The 17429-nt window shown below is 39.7% G+C and overlaps 1 protein-coding gene across 1 annotated transcript in view; it reads right to left on the reverse strand.

Annotated features, from left to right (window-relative positions):
• Window positions 1-17429, reverse strand: part of Neb (nebulin) — a 212880-nt gene that overhangs the window by 67665 nt on the left and 127786 nt on the right. The window contains exons 76-94 of the mRNA XM_013027220.1: window positions 14778-14981; window positions 14363-14467; window positions 12253-12357; window positions 11849-12160; window positions 10194-10298; window positions 9473-9571; window positions 9187-9288; window positions 8938-9045; window positions 7776-8087; window positions 6186-6290; window positions 5969-6073; window positions 5514-5618; window positions 4531-4638; window positions 4321-4434; window positions 3646-3843; window positions 3173-3277; window positions 2098-2202; window positions 1901-2005; window positions 1520-1627 (exon numbers count right to left, since the gene is read on the reverse strand). Coding sequence (XP_012882674.1) covers window positions 1520-1627; window positions 1901-2005; window positions 2098-2202; window positions 3173-3277; window positions 3646-3843; window positions 4321-4434; window positions 4531-4638; window positions 5514-5618; window positions 5969-6073; window positions 6186-6290; window positions 7776-8087; window positions 8938-9045; window positions 9187-9288; window positions 9473-9571; window positions 10194-10298; window positions 11849-12160; window positions 12253-12357; window positions 14363-14467; window positions 14778-14981 — 2610 coding nt within the window. The remainder of the gene's footprint in view (window positions 1-1519; window positions 1628-1900; window positions 2006-2097; window positions 2203-3172; window positions 3278-3645; window positions 3844-4320; window positions 4435-4530; window positions 4639-5513; window positions 5619-5968; window positions 6074-6185; window positions 6291-7775; window positions 8088-8937; window positions 9046-9186; window positions 9289-9472; window positions 9572-10193; window positions 10299-11848; window positions 12161-12252; window positions 12358-14362; window positions 14468-14777; window positions 14982-17429) is intronic.

Genomic DNA, 17429 nt, shown 5'->3' on the forward strand with positions numbered 1-17429 from the left:
GGTGTGTGTGTGTGTGTGCACATGTGTGTGTGCGTGCGCACATGTGCATACATGTACATGAGTACAACTTGAGCAGCCTGGATACTGTCCTTTAGCTTTTACACTCAAAGCGGGTGCTCTACCTTTGAACCATAGCTCCCCTTCCAGCTTTTTGTGGTTAACTGGAGATTAGAGTCTTTCAGACTTTCCTTCCCAGGCTGGCTTCCAACTCCATCCTCAGATATCAGGCTTCTGAAAAGCTAGGTTTATGGGTTTGAGACACTAGTGCCTGGCTAATTCTTGAATTTTAATTTTTACAAGTTTTCAAAAAATACAATGCAACCAATTTCTAATTCTTAATCTGTGTTGCCTGTTAATGAATGCTCTGTTATTGCATGACCTGGGTAATAATGTCCTAGTACATGGCAATAAATACAGTCTCTTCTTCAAAACCAAAAACACACATCTCAGTGAAATGAGAGGAATTTGTATCAGAGTTCTCACCAAAACTTGCATTGACTGGAGACCAAAATTTCCACCAGAATTTTCCAAACAAGAAAATTGTGTGTGTGTGTCTGTGTCTGTGTGTGTGTGTACACGTAGGTCATGGGGTACCGTCCCTGAGCTGTTACACTCAAAGATAGTGTTCTACTACTGAGCCACAGCTCCACTTTCAGCTTTTTGTGGTTAATTGGAGATAAAAGTCTTATAAACTTTTCTGTCTGGGTTAGCTTCAAACTGTGATCCTTTGATCTCAGCCTCTTGAGCTAGGATTATAAGTGTGAGCCACTTGCACTCAGCTTGTGTGTGTGTGTGTGTGTGTGTGTGTGTGTGTTTTAACAAAAATAGAATGTTGGAATGCTTTTAAAGGACTAATAATATAAGGGAATGAGTAAGGTTGAAGCAGATGGGAGGAGAATGATGAAAGGGGCAACATCAGTCAGGATGCATTGTACTCATAAACTGACATGCTGAATTGTACCAATTATTTGAATAAAACCTCAATTTTATTTTTAAAAAAGGTTATATTTTTTCTCTGATCCACCTTGTCCAAACAAGTTGTCAAGAATCCTGCTTCTATATAGCAGTTTTCATGACTGAAGGAAAACAGCCTCCACTGGGCTTTGTAAATCTCATGTATAAAACTCTTCCCAAATCTGAAGCATGTGCCTTTGGCCTTGTCTATTAATTTTGGAATGGTGTGATAATTAGTTGTCATACCCATCATTTAATTTTATCCCCAAACCTACATTTAATTCTATTGAAAGCACACTATTTTGTATGGTATGTCTTCTTTTTTTCTTGACTAAGTCATTGACACAAAGATCACATCTGTGCCCTTTGTGCTGGTGTTGTGAATTTCCTCAGACAGAACTCTAGAAGGAGGCATTCAGTGAGCACATAGATGGATGACAGGAATCTGGAAGCCCCAGAGAGGTGCTGGAGATACTAAGGAGGCACAGTTGAATTAGCCTGAAAAACTCTTGGCATGGGGACCAGGAGAGGGCAGAGGAAGCGGGAGGCTCTTGTTTGCACTTACACGGCTGGCCAGATGCTTCTGGTTCTTGGCATGTGTCAAGGACAAGGTACTGGTTGGCAGGATGTAGCTGGTGGCTTTCACCTTATCCCAGGCCTCTTTGTACAGGTTCTGGAGGGGTTAAAAAGGCTCATGAATAAGAGGAAATGCACTCTAGTTAGCTCTCAAGTAGCACTTTTTCTGTCCTCAGACAGTCCTTGCCAAACACTAGGACTTGATTCATTTGATTCTTGTTTCATTCTACACATAATAATTTTATGAGAGAAAGTAGGAATTTGAAGGTTCTAGAAAAACATTTGGGGACAGGATGCTTACCCTCATTTATTCTATACGTGAATCTGAAGGGGGAAAGGGAGCTCATGTGTAAGAGAAAACTCAACTCACACTGCTATAAAGACTCTTCAAATTCTTGGTTCTGTCATAATCCACTGTTTCTAGAACTGTGGTGTATTTGTCTTTAATCTGATGATAATTTTCTTTATATTTCACCTACAGACAAAAACAAAAACAAAAATGAAAAGGATGATTTACTTCTGTTGTTGGAAAACACACAAATTGTCCCTAGGACAAGGAACACATACCTCACTGGCGTTGATGCCGCTTTGAAGAGCAGTCACATAAACTGGCGTATCTGTCACCAGGTTATAGTTTGGGAAGTTTTCTTTACTTGCTGCTGTGTATTTTATCTGTGGAGAAAAGGAAAAAGTCACCAAGAACTGGAAAGTATAAGACTATCATCAGTTATAGGTCAGTTATAGCTATTTATGTCAACTTAGAGGTAGCTTTACTTGTTTCTGGACTTCTGCTCCATCCTAACAAACAGCCTGTCATCCTGCAGATTGTGTGTGCTTGCCAAATAGCATCTCTAGGGTGGGAATTGTCCAGGTGTCCTTCCTGGTTCTGTTGCCTTCTCCTTTCCCTCTTCCACAACTGACAGCCGCCACCCCATGAGACCTGTGGACTCTCCCTGCAAGAGCTTCCTACCATGTTCTGTTAAGTGGGCCCAGATAGGCTGCAATGCTTGATAAGAAATGTACTCATTATCTTGCCCATGCAAGTGTAACCCCTCTGTACAGTATGTTCACAATAAAAAAAAAAGACTTGTTTTTTAAGCATCTACCAGCAAGGCACTGGTAGCTCACACCTGTAATCCAAGCTACTCAGTAGGCTAGGATTGAGAATCGTAGTGCAAAACTCATTTCTCTCTGTCTCTGTGTGGCTCAAGTCATAGAGAGCTAGCCTTATGTAAAAGAAGCTCAGGGACTGAGTCAAGTGCAGGACCAGCACAAAACAAAAACAACAAAAAACCCAAAACCAAACAAATCCTCAAACCCAAACAAACAAAAATATATCTACCTGTGGTTATATGCTTTGCTTCCTACTCTGCAAGTTATCCTGGTCAAAGTAGAGTGACTTGCAAGAAGCTCACGATGCATGATCGTTAGCCATGGAGAGACTCCCACTAGCACATGCTTCCATAAGAAGTTTAATGGGAGCCAGGGACATGTGGAGTGGGTAGGGGATTTGGTTCCCTCAGATCATGCACTATTGTAGCAGCTTCCCAGGAAGCAGAGAGAAAGCCTGACCTGCAGCCTGATACCACTGCATAGTTTCTGATTTAGGGGAACCCCAGTCCTCCTAGGGAGGTTAGCTCACCTGACTCTGGAGGTCATATGATTTCTTGGCATGGAGGATCTGGGGTGTATCCCAAACATAGCAACCAATGCCTTTCAGCCAATTCAGGTCATCTTTGTACACATTCTGAAAGAAAGCAAGAACAGTACAAGGTGACAGATATTCTGAATTTACCATTGAGCAATTTGATAGTTCTTAACAGTCCTGACTATGTATGTACGTAGTGCTTCAAAGACTTAGGATAGGCATCTCACCACTGGGATGTCTTAATTCTCTGTCTTAAAGAAGCCTAGGGAGATAGTTGTACCAAAGTCTTAGTCTAGTGAGGAACTGATTAAATGTTCAATTTGGTGTCCTATGGTGCAAATGGAACTATTACACCAAAAAGTATTTACTCATGTCACTAGGTCTATGAACACAGGGACAATTGGATCATGGAGGACTATGACAGGACTGGGTGAAGCCCATAACTAAGTTGAGAAAGACGGTCATACATCACTTAAGATCTCCTGGGCATTTCGAGCATGAATAACATTGGGTTCTTCTGGGAGGGATGTCCACTGATGAAAGTAATGTCGGTACTCCAGGTCACTGAGGATGTACTGGCATCTTTTAGCCAGCACGTGGTTCATCATATCATTGGGGATATGCACGTTGGCTTTTGTGTCTTCATAATCTTTTCTGTAGTTCAACTAAAGAATAACATTTTTAATAGACAGAAAATTAGAGGAGAATTAAAGCTTAAGTAATGCAAATCCATTTACTTATTCTCATTTTCAATTTAAGTCAGAACCTCTGGAACAGACTGATGTTTCTAAGTTTTTAGTTCTAAAGTTTCCCTTGCATTTCTCTTCAATGCAGGGTCACAAGGATCTTAAGGCTCTCCCCCTTTCCCAATACATTTCCATATTTAATGAAAACAACAGGTTACCTTCAAGGTTCAATTGTTCATACAATCTGTCAAGAGCCCTCACTGTGTTAGGTAAGGAGAAAGGAAGGGAAGGGAAGAAGCCCCCAGCCATCCAGGGTTTATAGTTAAGAGTTAGGAAAGAATATCCGCATTAGTCCATCCCCCACCTCACCAGGAGCCCCAGGGCCATCTATAAGTGGGGAGACAGAAGAGCCCACTGACGCTAGACAAGTCTGCTGCAGGAGTAAACACTGCTTACCGCACTCCTCATCTGCTGGAAATCCAGACAGTGAACCACACCAGGGAACTCGCCAATGACTTTCCCAGCGAGGTAGTGACCCTTCTGCTTCTCATACGTCTCTTTGTATTTCAGCTGTGAAATGGGTTCAACATTGAGAATCACTGGGGTTTGTTAACTAGTCCCTTGCTGCCCACTAAAAGACCTCAGACAGGAAATGATCAGACTGACCTCACTGTTCACTAGGTCAGCATGTTTTGCTCCAACAATGGGAATATAGCGTTCATCCAGGGTGTAGCCATAAGCCTTGGTTCCCTCCCATGCACCTTTGTATAAGATCTAGAACAAAGAAATAGATATCACTAAATGTTTGCATTCAATTACTTTCAGATACTACCAAAAGCAATGTTGAGGCAAATATATATATATATATATATATATATATATATATATATATATATATATATATATATCAGAGTTAACTATATTTTCAGTTTTTATAAGAGATGAAAAATTTGCAAACATAGAAGGAATCATCTGATTGCTTCTTATTGGGCATATTCTATCTACACTCCTCTCCTTTTAAATTAGCTGAATTAAATTTTGAAGGGCAAATTTTGTTCACTGGCCACACTTGTGCATAGCTGCTGAAGATAGACAAGGCTCTCCTCCTCTTTCTCCTCATAGTTGTTCCATCCCATGTGCTTCTAGAGCCCTTATAGCACCTCTCATATTAATCTATTTAGATCTGCTTCTTTCACTTGGATGAGCTTACCTCATTGAACACTAGCCCCTCAGTGCCTCGGAAGGGTAGGGCACATCACAGGAACTAAAAAAATAACCAGCTGAATACACGCAACTTACTCTGAGCAGATTAGCGCAAAGCTGAATACATGTTACTTCTAATAAACAATGAAATACAATGAAATCAATAGGTTACCTGATAAATTTCAATGTTTGCTAAATCAGTCAAGACTATGAGTCCTGCTCACTGGACACTATGTTGAAAGTGTACTACAGAACTTGTGGGTGGAGGATGGAAAGGAAATATTAGGAGAAAATGAGAGAGTGGTGACATTATTCAAAAAGGAATGTATTCTTTACTTGACTTATGTAATGTGACCCCTCTGTTCATTGTCTTTATAATAACAGTTCATGAATCCTGCCTGACAAGAGCTTAAAACTAGGAACTGAGTTGTTGTTTAGGTACTCACAGTGCTGTAGAGTTTCCCCATGTCTTTGGAGTGGGAGATATAAGGTGTATCTGGAGAAAATAAATACTTGCCCTTGGCTTTATTAAATGTTTCTTTATATTTTACCTACAAAACAAAACAAAACCTTTCGATTACTATAAATGTATATTTAAGCTTTCATAGGATCTACCTAGCAGCAAAATAATTAGACTTCATTTAGGTATTAAAACTAGCCAACTGACTGAATTTCAGGCAATTTTAGGCTAGTAGAATAGAATATTTTGGATAAGAATATGGATAGCTGAAAGTGGTTATAGTATACTACCTTCTAGTGACTTTTAAATATTACCCTCATGATTATAATTTACCTCTTTCCCAATTTTTTACAGAGTTAAAACAATCCACTCAATTCTAAGCAATGAGCTGCCTGCAATTCAGCATAGACAAAGCATTCAGTATAGACAAAGCAAACTTACATCACTTTGATTGATTGCATTAATCTTGGCCAAAACAATCTCTGGAGGATCAACCACACTGGTAAAGTTGGGGTAATTGTTAAGTGCATCTTTCTTATATTTTATCTGAAAAGAAGTGGATACAATTAAGTCAGGTCTACTCCAACAGGGAATCTGCCCCTACAGGGCAGATAAGAAGGGTAGGTATAGTCTTAAAAAAAGAACAAACTTCCCATACCTGATTCACCATCTCCTGGTTCTTAGTAACTCTCACATGGTCCACAGAATCCAGGGGGATCCAGCCAATACCTCGGAGCCATTCCATGTCAGCTTTGTAGACATGCTGGGAATAGGAAGAGAGATGGTCAGACAAGATGACAGACAGAAGATTGCAAACAAATGCTTTTTATGTTTTGTTTTAAAGATTTCTCTTTAGTAGCTGTTGTCTCCCACATTTCGTCATGACTCTATCTGAGCAAAGTTTCTCAAGACTGTTCAAAATAAAGCCTGTACTTTCAGGGACAAGGATAAGGTTAGGTGCATGAGTACAAGAGGATTAGGGGATGAAAAGGATAGTTACTTCCAGCTATGGCCATAAAAGGTTTACCAAGGAGATGGTGATTGTAGATAGATGCAATAGATTTATAAGTATGTAGAAGCATATGGGACATTTAGATTAAATGAAGGGAATTGCATAAATGCTGGTGTGGTGGTAGGGAAGGCAGGGGTGTTTCCTCCTGTGTGGCTACGCTGTTTATCTCCACTCACACCATTCCTCTTGTCCCTGGCTCCAGAATTCTTCCCTCCCAAATGAAGAGGAGCTGCTAATCTCATTAAATTCAATAAATCATTCTGCTCCCATAACCAATATGATAGGCTGTTTCATTTCAGTATCTATGTTTGACCTCCTGTACTGTTGAGAAGACCCAGGTAGGGTTCCTCTGTGTACCTGAGGAAGTAATCAAAGCATCTTGTTTCTTTCCTTGCCTACAGAAGGCTGGAGATAGGTAGAGATCTTAACTGAGGTTTTTGTGTGAGGTGCTCTGTGTCACATTCTTTTTTTTTTTTTTTTGTGGGTCATGGGGCTTGAACTCTGGACCTGAGTGCTATCCCTCAGCTCTTCAGCTCAAGGATAGCACTCTTCCACTTGAGCCACAGTGCCACTTCCAGTGTTCTGGTGGTTTATTAGAGATAAGAGTCTCACAGACTTTCCTGCCTGGGCTGGCTTTGAATCATGATCCTCAGATCTCAGCCTCCTTAGTAGCTACAATTAGAGGTGTGAGCCCCTGGTACCTGGCACCTTCTTTATCCTAGTCTTACCAAAGCTCTGAGTGAAGGATGGTAGTGCTTCATTTGGTTTAATCTATACCTTATGTTTCTTCTACTTTTGTTCTTATAAGTTTGTAAGTGACTCATTAAAATACTTTGAGAAGTAGGATCCTCAGCTAAACAGCAATAAGGCATTCTTAGGTCCTTGTCTAAAGCATCATCTGACATTGTCACAACCCCAACATAACCTCCCTTCTTAAGTCAGCTGGTAAGTCTCCATGTAAATGTGAGTGAGGAATTCCTAATGGGAGAAATGGTACAAAAGCAGTGGACTTTGCAATTATTTGACATTGAATGTTATGCAGAATTGCAGTCCATAAGCAAATCTATCAATCAATGACTTCTCCCATGTTTCCTTTCCTTTATAGCTCCTCAGTTCCCTTCTAGGAACAAATATTTATAGCCCAAAGTTTTAAACACTGGTGACTGTAGAATGCTGCTTGCCCTTGTCAGAGTATATTATAGATTTCTAGATAATGATGTAATGAAAACCACTTACATCGCTCTGTAGGTCATAGGCCTTCCTTGCTTGAATAACATCATTTTGGTCAGGGTGACATGTCCATTGGCGTAGGTAATGACGGTAATCAATATCACTGACCAGAGTCTGCCCTTCCTTGGCAGCCACAACAGACACCATGTCAGCAGGTATATTGATTTTGGCCTTTGTTTTGTGATAGTCCTGTTTGTAGAGTCTGTCATTCTGAATTTGGCCAGCGTGCTCAAACCACACTAGTTTAGGATCATCTCTCATTGTCGGAACCCCAACATAGTGGCCTTTCTGCTTTACATGTTCTGCTTTGTATTTCAGCTGATGGGAAGAAGAATATAGACATCATCAGCTTTGCCAAGCACAAAAGGCAAAGTGGCAGGGGTGGGGGTGGGGTAGTTATCTGCCAAGAATGATCAGCAAACTCAGCCATCAAGTTTTTGGATCCACTAACACTCAGAACAGATAACAGATAGCAATGAAACATATGAAGAAATAGCTATTTCCAAGTTTAAAAAAATCATCTACTTGTTTTCCAATTTTGGCAATATATTTATTTGGGAGACTAGAGATTTTTATTGGAGGCAGAAAACATAAGAAAAAATAAAACATTGAAAAATAAGTTTTAAGCAACAGGGTTTTTTTTTGTTTTTGTTTTTTGGGTCCGGTCATAGGGCCTGAACTCTGGGCCTGGGCGCTGTCCCTCAGCTCTTCAGCTCAAGGCTAGCGCTCTACCACTTGAGCCACAGCACCACTTCCGGCTTTTTTTCGTTTTGCTTATGTGGTGCTGGGGAATCGAACCCAGAGCCTCATGCATGCAAGGCAAGTGCTCTACCACTGGGCCACCTTCCCAGCCCCACAACAGGGTTTTTTTGTTTGTTTGTTTCTGCAGTGCTGAAGATCGAACCCAGGACTTTGTACATGTAAGGCAAGCACGTTAAAACTGAGCTACCTTTCTAGTCTTCAAACCACAGCTTTTGAGGAAGAAAAAAGAAACATTAGCAAATGCAAAACCCATGAGATAAGATGGGGAAGAGGCACTTCAGCCCTCAGCCACATCTGCCAAGCTGAAATATACATTCCTAAGGTGACATCTGTGCCGGGCATAGCTGGCATCTTTTCAGGGCAAGGCCTTGTTTCTGCCAAGTTCACTCAGATGGGAATAAATTACCTCACTCTGAACATCACTGGAACGATGGGCATGAACAAATGGTACAGCATCTGGAGGCAAAATGTAGCCTGTGGCCTTTTGTTTCTCCCAGCCTTCCTTATAGAGGTACTAAAAGACAAAGAGCCACAACAGAGGTTAAAAGAGGAGTCAGCAGGGAGGGAGGAATAAGTTACATGCATAACTCTCTTGGGTTCCATTAAGGTTTTCCATCTCCACCCACAGTCCCAGACATCCAGGTAAAACTCATACCTGGTCCAGGATGCGGGCAGCCTCCTGGGCCGTGTGCAACAAGGGGGTTTCTGTGAGGGTGTACTTGGATTTAGTGGCATTCCAATCTTTCTTGTATTTAATCTACAAGTGAGAGGCAACCACACTAGTTACTAGATGTGAAGTATACACCATGCTGTCCAAGCAATTGGACATCAATAACTTCAACAATTAAAATCTGTATCTCAGACAATAGTTGCAAGACTATAGAAAAGCTTTACAAATGTATCTGCACAGCTATGGGATTTTAGAATAGCCATATACTTACATCATCAAGGATCTCTCCACTTTGTTTTGCTGTCACATAATCAACTCTGTCATCCACAGGAGTAAAGTTGAGAGTTTCTATTTTTGTGCGATATTTTTTCTATGAGAAAAAGAAATTTGTTAGTCAGAGTTCCTCATCTTGGTGAGCTAAAAACACAAATGTTATCTGAATGACATCTTGGCAATTTAGTTTTCATCTTATAGTTTATATTTTAAACTGATTGATCAGCATCATATATATGCATATACATATATACTTGTGTACATATATATAAAATATAACATATATATAGTGGTTCTAGGGTTCTAGGGATTGAACCCTTGGCCTTCTGAATGCTAAGCAAGTGCTCTACCACTGAGCGACCCTCCCAACACTTCCACAGATTTAAAACAACAAATTTGCAATTTTGTTTCCCCCCAATGCCATATCATTGTGTATAATAATAATAATCCCTGTTTTCAACTGAATAAACCTCTCCCAGAATATTTCTGTTAAGAAAAATTTCCATTTCTACAATTTGAAGCATTAATGAGGGTGCTGGATATGATATTAGGGATATAGCACCATAATATTATAAAATAGTTTAGGATTATTTGGGGAAAATGTATATCTATCTTCAATCAAAACAACTAAAAATGGTTAAAATTGCTGGTCTGTTTCATGTCATCTAGTTCATGCTCTTTGGAAATGTACTAGATAGCAGGGCAGAATCTTGGACTACCTCACTGAAGATGTCCGCAGCATGTTTGGCATGATTGACAGAAACAGAATCATTCGGCATCCACCCAATTCCCCGTAACCATTCCAAGTCAGCCTTGTAAACAGCCTGTGAAAACAAAGCCAGAATTAATTCAGCAGCCCAAGTCTCCTGGACCTATTTAGTCTATCGTTCAGTCTGATGAAGAAAAACAAATCTAAGTACTGGATAAGCCAAGGATGACATACTCAGTTTGGCAGGATTCATTGGGTCAGGTAGTGTGATAACCTGGAGGTTATTTTTTTCTTTGAAACAAGTTAACCTCAATTTGTTTCCAGTTTTTGTTGCCAAGGAGAACACATATCTACAGCTATGTCTTTTGAATTTTCATGAGAAGTGGGATATCTTAACTTTTATGTGTGTGTGTGTGTGCATGCATGTGAGCAGAGTACATACCAGTCCTCAGGGCGTGGGTGCTGTCCCTGAGCTTTATTTGCTCAAGGCTAGTGCTCTACCACTTGAGGCATAGCTCTACTTCCGGTATTTTGGGGGGTTAATTAGAGAGAAGAATCTCAAGACTGTGCTGGCTTTCAAACCTTGATCCTCAGATCTCAGCCTCCTGAGTAATGAGGATTATAGGCATGAATACCAGCATCCAGTTTAAATCTTAACTTTGTATAAATAGCTTTCCTAATCTATATTCTTTACCTGACTTATATAACTGTAACCCCTCTGTATGTCACCTTTATAATAATCATAAAAAGTTAAAAAACTTTCCTGATCTAAAAGTCTTGGCCATTTAATTCAAATGTTCTTACTGAGCCTATCAGTCAAAGAACCATGTCTACTTCCTATTCAGCTCTATCTTTTAAAAAATTATATTTTTATTATCTTTAAGTACTTGTCCAAATGAGTTAACCATTCAACACATCATTTTATAAATATACTATATCTTGGTTGATGTAACCCTTCATCATTCTTGCTCATCCAACCCAAGCCCTCCTCCTCTCAGGTTTTACTAATCTTTTACTTGGTAAAACCATAACTGCAATCTAACTTCTATAGAAATAATATTTTTCACAGTTTTCTTTAATAAGTTAATACCACTTTTTTCTTCATTTTTTGTTCTAGTACCAGAGCTTGAACTCTGAGCCTCATGCTCTTTTTGGCTTACAAGGTTGATACTCAAGAGCACCTCAATTCCATCCAGCTTTCAGCTGGTTAATTAAAGATGTGAGTCTCTTGAGGGTACTGGCCCGGGCTGGCTTTGAACTGGAATCCTCAGATCTTAGCAACTTGAGTAGCTAGGAGTTCAGGTATGACCCATCAGTGCCTGGCTTCTACCATTTCTTTCTTTCTTTTTTTTTTTTTGGGTCCAGTCGTGGGCCTGAACTCTGGGCCTGGGCGCTGTCCCTCAGCTCTTCAGCTCAAGGCTATCACTCTACCACTTGAGCCACAGCGCCACTTCTGCTTTTTTCTTTTTGCTTATGTGGTGCTGAGGAATCGAACCCAGGGCCTCATGCATACAAAGCAAGCACTCTACCACTGAGCCATCTTCCCAGACCCTACCATTTATTTCTTGATACAAAGTTTAGGTCCTTCCTGACTTTGGTAATTTTGATTCCTTACTACAAAGACTTGCTATTCAGCAAATTCATCTTTCAGTACAGGCCACTCACATCGCTCTGCAGTTCGTAGGCTTTCTTGGCCTGAATCACGTCATTCTGGTCAGGCATGCATGTCCATTCATGCAGGTAATTGCGATAATCAACGTCGCTGACTAGAGTCTGGCATTTTTTAGAGTGCAGGATGGAAAGCATGTCCACAGGGCTTTGGAACTTGGTCTTCCATTTGGCCCACTGCAGCCGGTACTCTCTTTCATTCTGCAGCTTGCCAGCTATGAGGGCCCACCGGATTTTGTTGTCATCCCTGGCTGTGAGGGTGCCCACGTAGTGCCCCTTCTGCTTCTCATGGTCAAGCTTGTACTTATACTGGAAATGGAAAAACGAAGTAATGAACCACAGCACGATGCACCTGGAGCCTTTGCTTAGAACATGGTGGAGGTAGAAGAGGCCACACTCACTTCACTGGCAATCTCCCTGGAGGCCTTGGCAGCCTGGATAGGGATAGCATCCAGCCGGACATCGCAGCTCATCTTCACTTCATCCCAACCCTCACGGTAAAGTTTCTAAAGATGAGAAAATGTAAGGTTTGAATTCATCAAGTAACTCTGACGACTCAACTAGCATAATAAGGCAACAGTTTTGAAGGTCCAGGATTTAAGATCTTAATTGAAAGAGTACGTGAAAAATTAATTCTGTGCACCATTGGCCATAATATGGTCCAAGGGTCTGGGACTAAAAAGGCTTTGTTTTTTTGCATTTGAATCGTAGTCTCAATATACTCTCCAAGGTTTAGAAATTCCTGCATCATGTAGAGGAGACCGACCTGTGATCAACTGATTGTCCACTGACCCAAGCCATTTGACAAGAGAGCATTGCACCATGTTGATTCCAGTCCCACTACTCCTCTCCCAAAGTATACATTGGTGTTCCAAAATTGTGTTGTAAAAATTAGTCTCCAAGTAGTTCATTCAACTAATGGAGAAGTTTGGTGCATCTGGAATCTTTGAGCTGTGGGCTCTTTCTCCCACAAAGGTTAATTATTGTTCAAAAATACAGTGTTTCAAATCATAAAGAACTGCTCTAAGGTACTATCCATTTTATATAGTCACATTTATTCTGCACATAGGTAATCTTTGTGATCCAACAAGATAGCCCCTCTCCGGACCTTTCTTGAATTGTATAGCCAGTCATGCAACTGTATTCTTTTTTTTTTTTTTTTTTAGAGATTTACAAGCTTTATCTCTGGCAAGACTAGGATATGAACTAGAGAGATTTCACATTCTCTGTAAGGGGGGGTGACAGCCATTAGATCTCTGTATGGACTCGTCACGATTAAAGTGTATGGGAATAGTGCACATCAGTTTGGGATGGCCTTGATTCTTTGGTATAACAGACCAATGGGGTGACACTTCTCTACACTTTACATTCACCTAGCTGCATGATTATTTCATGCAACTGTATTCTGCTCATTAATTAATATATTTTGTTCCTCTCCATTATCTTCCCTTTTCCAGGCTTAGTCTGATTTCTTCTGGGAATGGTAATTTTGCCTGTTTTTTCCCCTTTAATACTTATATTTTTCTTACACTTATATTAGTATTCATTGGAAGCTTCCTGACTTAAGCAATTAATTCTAGATGTTAAATAGGATATTAATAAGCATCCTTGTCTTAATCCTGAGTTGAATAAGAAAGTCACTGAGGATGAGCAGGCCTATGATTTGAGATGTATTTTTTTTAAGTCACGTCAAGAAGATACTAGTTTCATTTTATTTTTACTAAGCTCTTATTTAAAAGGAAAAAAGACAGGGAATTGGATTTTGTCACAACTTTTAAAATCTAAGAAAATTAGCATATTGTTTTTTCCCTTTGAGTGCTATTAATAGGTTTCTGAATATAGAACCTTCTTGGTGTTCCTGGTTAAGCTCCATTTGAATGTGTTGCTTAATTTATCAATATTTTAGGATTTTTCTGTTATTAATCTACAGTTTTCATATATGGAACTTTTAATGCATTTTGGAAGCCATGATAGCTTTCCTTCTTCTATTAGGCTCCATGGTAGTGTCCTTCCGAAAATCCTAAAAGAATTCTGTGAAATTATCAGGGCAATCTGGGCATTTGAGGAGAGAAATGAAAATGTTTAAAACTCTTTGTTTCTTGCTATATGGCTTCTGTTTTTCTGGGATCAATTTTGATAATTTAGAAATTCTCCCATAGATCTAGAAAGTCTCCCATAGATCTAGGTTTTTTGATTAATTTGTTTTTGCAAAGAATTACAATTTTTAGTTCATCTGAATCTGACATGAACTCTCTTTTCTTGCTTACTTACCTCCTTATTCTTTTATTTGTCCTCTTCCACTGTTTTCTTGTTAAAGTTGGCTCACAGTTACCGGCCTTGCCCTGGACTATGAGGAGGGCCCTGGCTTTCTATCCCTGAGTCCAGGCCAAGCCCCACCCCCACCCTCACACAGGCAATCTGCAGATTTCTTGTTCAGCTATAAAACTTATTGGTCTTGTCTGGCCTAGCTGGTGACTTTCCAAGCAAACCAGAGACTGTTGTGGTACTTACATTGCTCACATTAAGGGCGTTTGCTCTAGCAAGATTAATTTCTGGAGTGTCTGGCATTATGTGAATTGAAGTTTTATCTTTGTCCCAAACTTCTCTGTACTTTGGCTATGGAAAGAGACAATAAAAAAAATCACTTCACAATTTGTAATCATGATACTTTTAAGATTAAAATCTTTTCATAGTAAGGCAAAGACTTATTTTATGTGAATCTTTTCAAATAAATTATTCAAATTTGATTTGAAATATATCCTAATGTCTTTTTACTAGTTCTTAAGAGTTTTTAAATGCTATGTTACTGAATAAAATTTTTGTTATCATCAATATTATTTTCATCCCAAAGTTAAATCACCAAGTGAATCATTTATGATTTCTCTGTAGCTCAAATTTGATTTTAAAAGAAACAAAAGTGACTTACAATACTAATATTTTCAGCATTTGATTTTGCAAGGACAACTTCAGGTGTGTCAACAATGCTTGTATACTTGAGTTTCTCCACAGGTGTCCGATAGACGCTGTCACATAGGATTTCCTGGGCATTTTTGACTCTCAGGACTTCTGGTGACCCTTCTGGCATCCAGCCAATACCACGCAACCACTCCAAGTCAGCCTTGTAGATGGCCTGGGGGGCAGGGGAAGGTAGATAGAGTTTTTGCTTTTGTTTTGGTTTGATGATGAGTGGTAGAGAAAAGGAAGCCATCTTTAACGTTATTTTTTTCTTTCACAAGTAAGTGAAAATAGAGCTTTGCCTTAGAAAGCCAAAATCAAAGTTCAGCAAAATAAAACATGAAGAAGTAGGAACTGAAAAGGGGTGGGATGGGGTCCAGGGGAAAGGAGTGGACAAATGAGAAGAACCTAATGTTTATCCTACAAAGTTAAGAGGAGTGAGGGAGGGGGTGGATAGGGCCAGAATGGGTGAGAATGTTGAAAGGGGTGGCATTGATCAAGATATATTGTGTTCAAGATATAGTGTTAAATGACAACTCCTATGTATAACGACTAAAGGTAGTAATTAAAAAAAACAAAGAATACTGGCCTGACAAACATATGGCCCCATATACACAGCAGTGTTTTGTTCTGTTCTAATGTTCTAATGTTTAGAAGGCAGTTTACAAGACAGAATGATGTGGAAGCTCTCTATGTGGGTGTATGTAAGGATGGAATTTGACTAGTATCTAGGCAATTATTATAGTCAAGATGTACTTTTTTTTTTGGTCCTGGTCCTGGGGCTTGAACTCAGGGCCTGGGTGCTGTTCCTGAGCTTTTTTGCTTAAGACTAGTGCTCTACCACTTGAGCCACAGGTCCACTTCCAGCTTTTGGGTGGTTAAATGAAGACAAGAGTCTCACAGACTTTCTTGCCTGGCTTAGAATTGTAATCCTCAGATCTCAGCCTCCCTTAAGAAGCTAGGATTACAGGCATGAGGCACTGGCATCTGGCCCAGTGGGGATTTTATCTCAATAGTAGCCAGGACAATCTTTTCAAAATTCCAAATTCAAATCTGAGTCACATTTGCCCTATCCTATCTATCACTTTAAAGTAAAGATCAAATTCCTTCACTTGGGCTACAGAAAAGAAATGGCTGCCTGGTATAGTCAGCCTACTCTTACTCTTCAGACTCATCTCCTGTGTGCCTCCTTTCGTCCTCTGTGACCTGAACACATTGTCTTCCCTCCGCTTGAGGTCTGTATCAGCCCTTTGCCAAATGCTTATCCTGCAAGAACAGCTGTGTCCTCCTTCACCTCTTACCCAACTAAATCAGTACTTTTTCCAGTACTTTTCCTGACCTCTCTCTTCACAGTGCGCAGGCCCCTCTTTCTTAGCATCCCATGGTTTACCGATATTCTCTCTTAATATCGATTTCTTTATGATCAGTATCCTGCTTTTTCTTCTCCTTTATTCACCATTGTATCTTTTGTGACAGCAGAGGGCCTGCCACACCGGTATTCTTTCAAATGACAATTAAGAATTCAATCATGAGTTTAACAATTTTAAAATATTAAATATTAAGACAGTCTCTCCCTTTCCATTGGTATTTCCACATTCTTAGTTATCTATACCTGCTGCTCCAGATATATATGGAAGTTAGGCACATTAAACTGTTCTATATTAAACATGTTATTAATTTTCAAAGTCATTGTGATGCCCAGAAACAGTATTTTTATAACTTGTTAAAAGATATGAATATCAAGCTAAAAATGTCAAGAGGAGAATGAAAAATACTAGAAAGTGTCTACCCTACGGAAGAATGATGATGTATATCTCAATGCTTAAAATATGATGGATCTCCAAAATTCAAAAGTGTGTTTCCTTCTCATTTTTCTATGTGATCCATAGACAAGCCTCAATGTGCTAATGCATGTCAGTATACGAATGCAGTTCCTCAAGAACTGGCTCCAACTACCACTTGATAATTAATAAAAAGTGATGAGCAAACTTGCCTATAACAAACCCATTCATTGTTTTAAAACTGTCTCTTGAAGTTCAGGTAATTAAAAGAAGATGGTCATTCTACCCAAGAACTAAATAACCTTATGGAAGCCTGCAGTTCTAGAACATTGAGTTGGCAACAAATAGGAGCAAATCTAAAAGGGCTGTGGGTAAGGTAGAGAAACACAATGTCATGAAGAACATCTAAGCAAAGGGCATACCATTAACCCTTAAAATAATTTGAACTTCAATACATAGTTGAAGGACCAGGGACATGTTTATGTTTAATAAACTATAAATACTATATACATCGATAAGCCTATAGAAAAATCATGCTATCATTTTCAGCAATGAAAATATTAAAATTTCTAAACAAATCTGGCCTTAGTAGATTTGATGATATGCCTATGTGGAGGGAGTTAAGATTTTCCAGCTCATTAGAAGATGCCATCATTCCAAGCCAACCTTTGTCCTGGGGCACACACTTACATCACTCTGCAGATCATAGGCTTTCCTGGCTTGGATCACATCATTCTGGTCAGGAAAGCAAGACCACTGGTGCAGATACTGGCGGTAGTCCACGTTGCTTGCCAGGGCCTGACCCTCCTTGGCAGCGTTGATGGACACCATGTCCACTGGGA

The sequence above is a fragment of the Dipodomys ordii genome, unplaced genomic scaffold (assembly GCF_000151885.1).
Source record: "Dipodomys ordii isolate 6190 unplaced genomic scaffold, Dord_2.0 Scaffold5, whole genome shotgun sequence".
NCBI lineage: Eukaryota > Metazoa > Chordata > Mammalia > Rodentia > Heteromyidae > Dipodomys > Dipodomys ordii.